The following is a 518-nucleotide window of genomic DNA, read 5'->3' on the forward strand; positions in this document are numbered from 1 at the left end:
CAGGGGGCACAGGAAGCTTCTAGGCTGGCTTTCCTAGAAACTCGAGGATAACGGTGTTATATGTACGTTTGATGTCTCTGCCTTGACTTACCTACTGCTGTTTTGTGCCGACAGGATGTTGGCTTCCAGGGCATTCAGCCTCGTTGGGAAGAGAGCCCTTTCCACCTCCATCTGCCTGAGGGCTCATGGGCATGGTAGGTGGTGGTTTGGTATTGTAGTGAGGATGATAGGACGAGCAGTTTAGAGGAGGAACACAAAAAGCTGCTGCTGGTGTTTGGGTGAGAAGAGGGTTCGGATAGAGGAGGGGCTGGTGGGGCTGGTGGCAGGAGATCCGAGCAGGCTGTGCCAGCAGATGGCATTGTGGAGGCGCAGGCAGGGCTGTGGGGAGGCAGCAGGAGCTGAGGGCCAGGCAGAAGCCAGGATGGAAAACCGAGCCAGGCTGAGAGACCTGGGCTGGTTCAGCCTTGGAAAGAGAAAGCTCCTTATGGGGAGACCTTAGAGCAGCTTCAGTGCCCAGA

At 56.2% G+C, this 518-nt stretch overlaps 1 protein-coding gene across 1 annotated transcript in view; it reads left to right on the plus strand.

Annotated features, from left to right (window-relative positions):
* The first annotated feature begins 111 nt into the window (after positions 1 to 111).
* The window catches only part of LOC104403916, a 3,762-nt gene continuing 3,355 nt past the window's right edge, over positions 112 to 518 (plus strand). Inside the window, exon 1 of the mRNA XM_010012213.1 lies at positions 112 to 194. Within this exon, the coding sequence (XP_010010515.1) occupies positions 116 to 194 (79 nt within the window). The 5' untranslated portion in view covers positions 112 to 115. The remainder of the gene's footprint in view (positions 195 to 518) is intronic.

Source organism: Nestor notabilis, unplaced genomic scaffold, assembly GCF_000696875.1.
Source record: "Nestor notabilis isolate BGI_N333 unplaced genomic scaffold, ASM69687v1 scaffold17960, whole genome shotgun sequence".
Lineage (NCBI taxonomy): Eukaryota > Metazoa > Chordata > Aves > Psittaciformes > Psittacidae > Nestor > Nestor notabilis.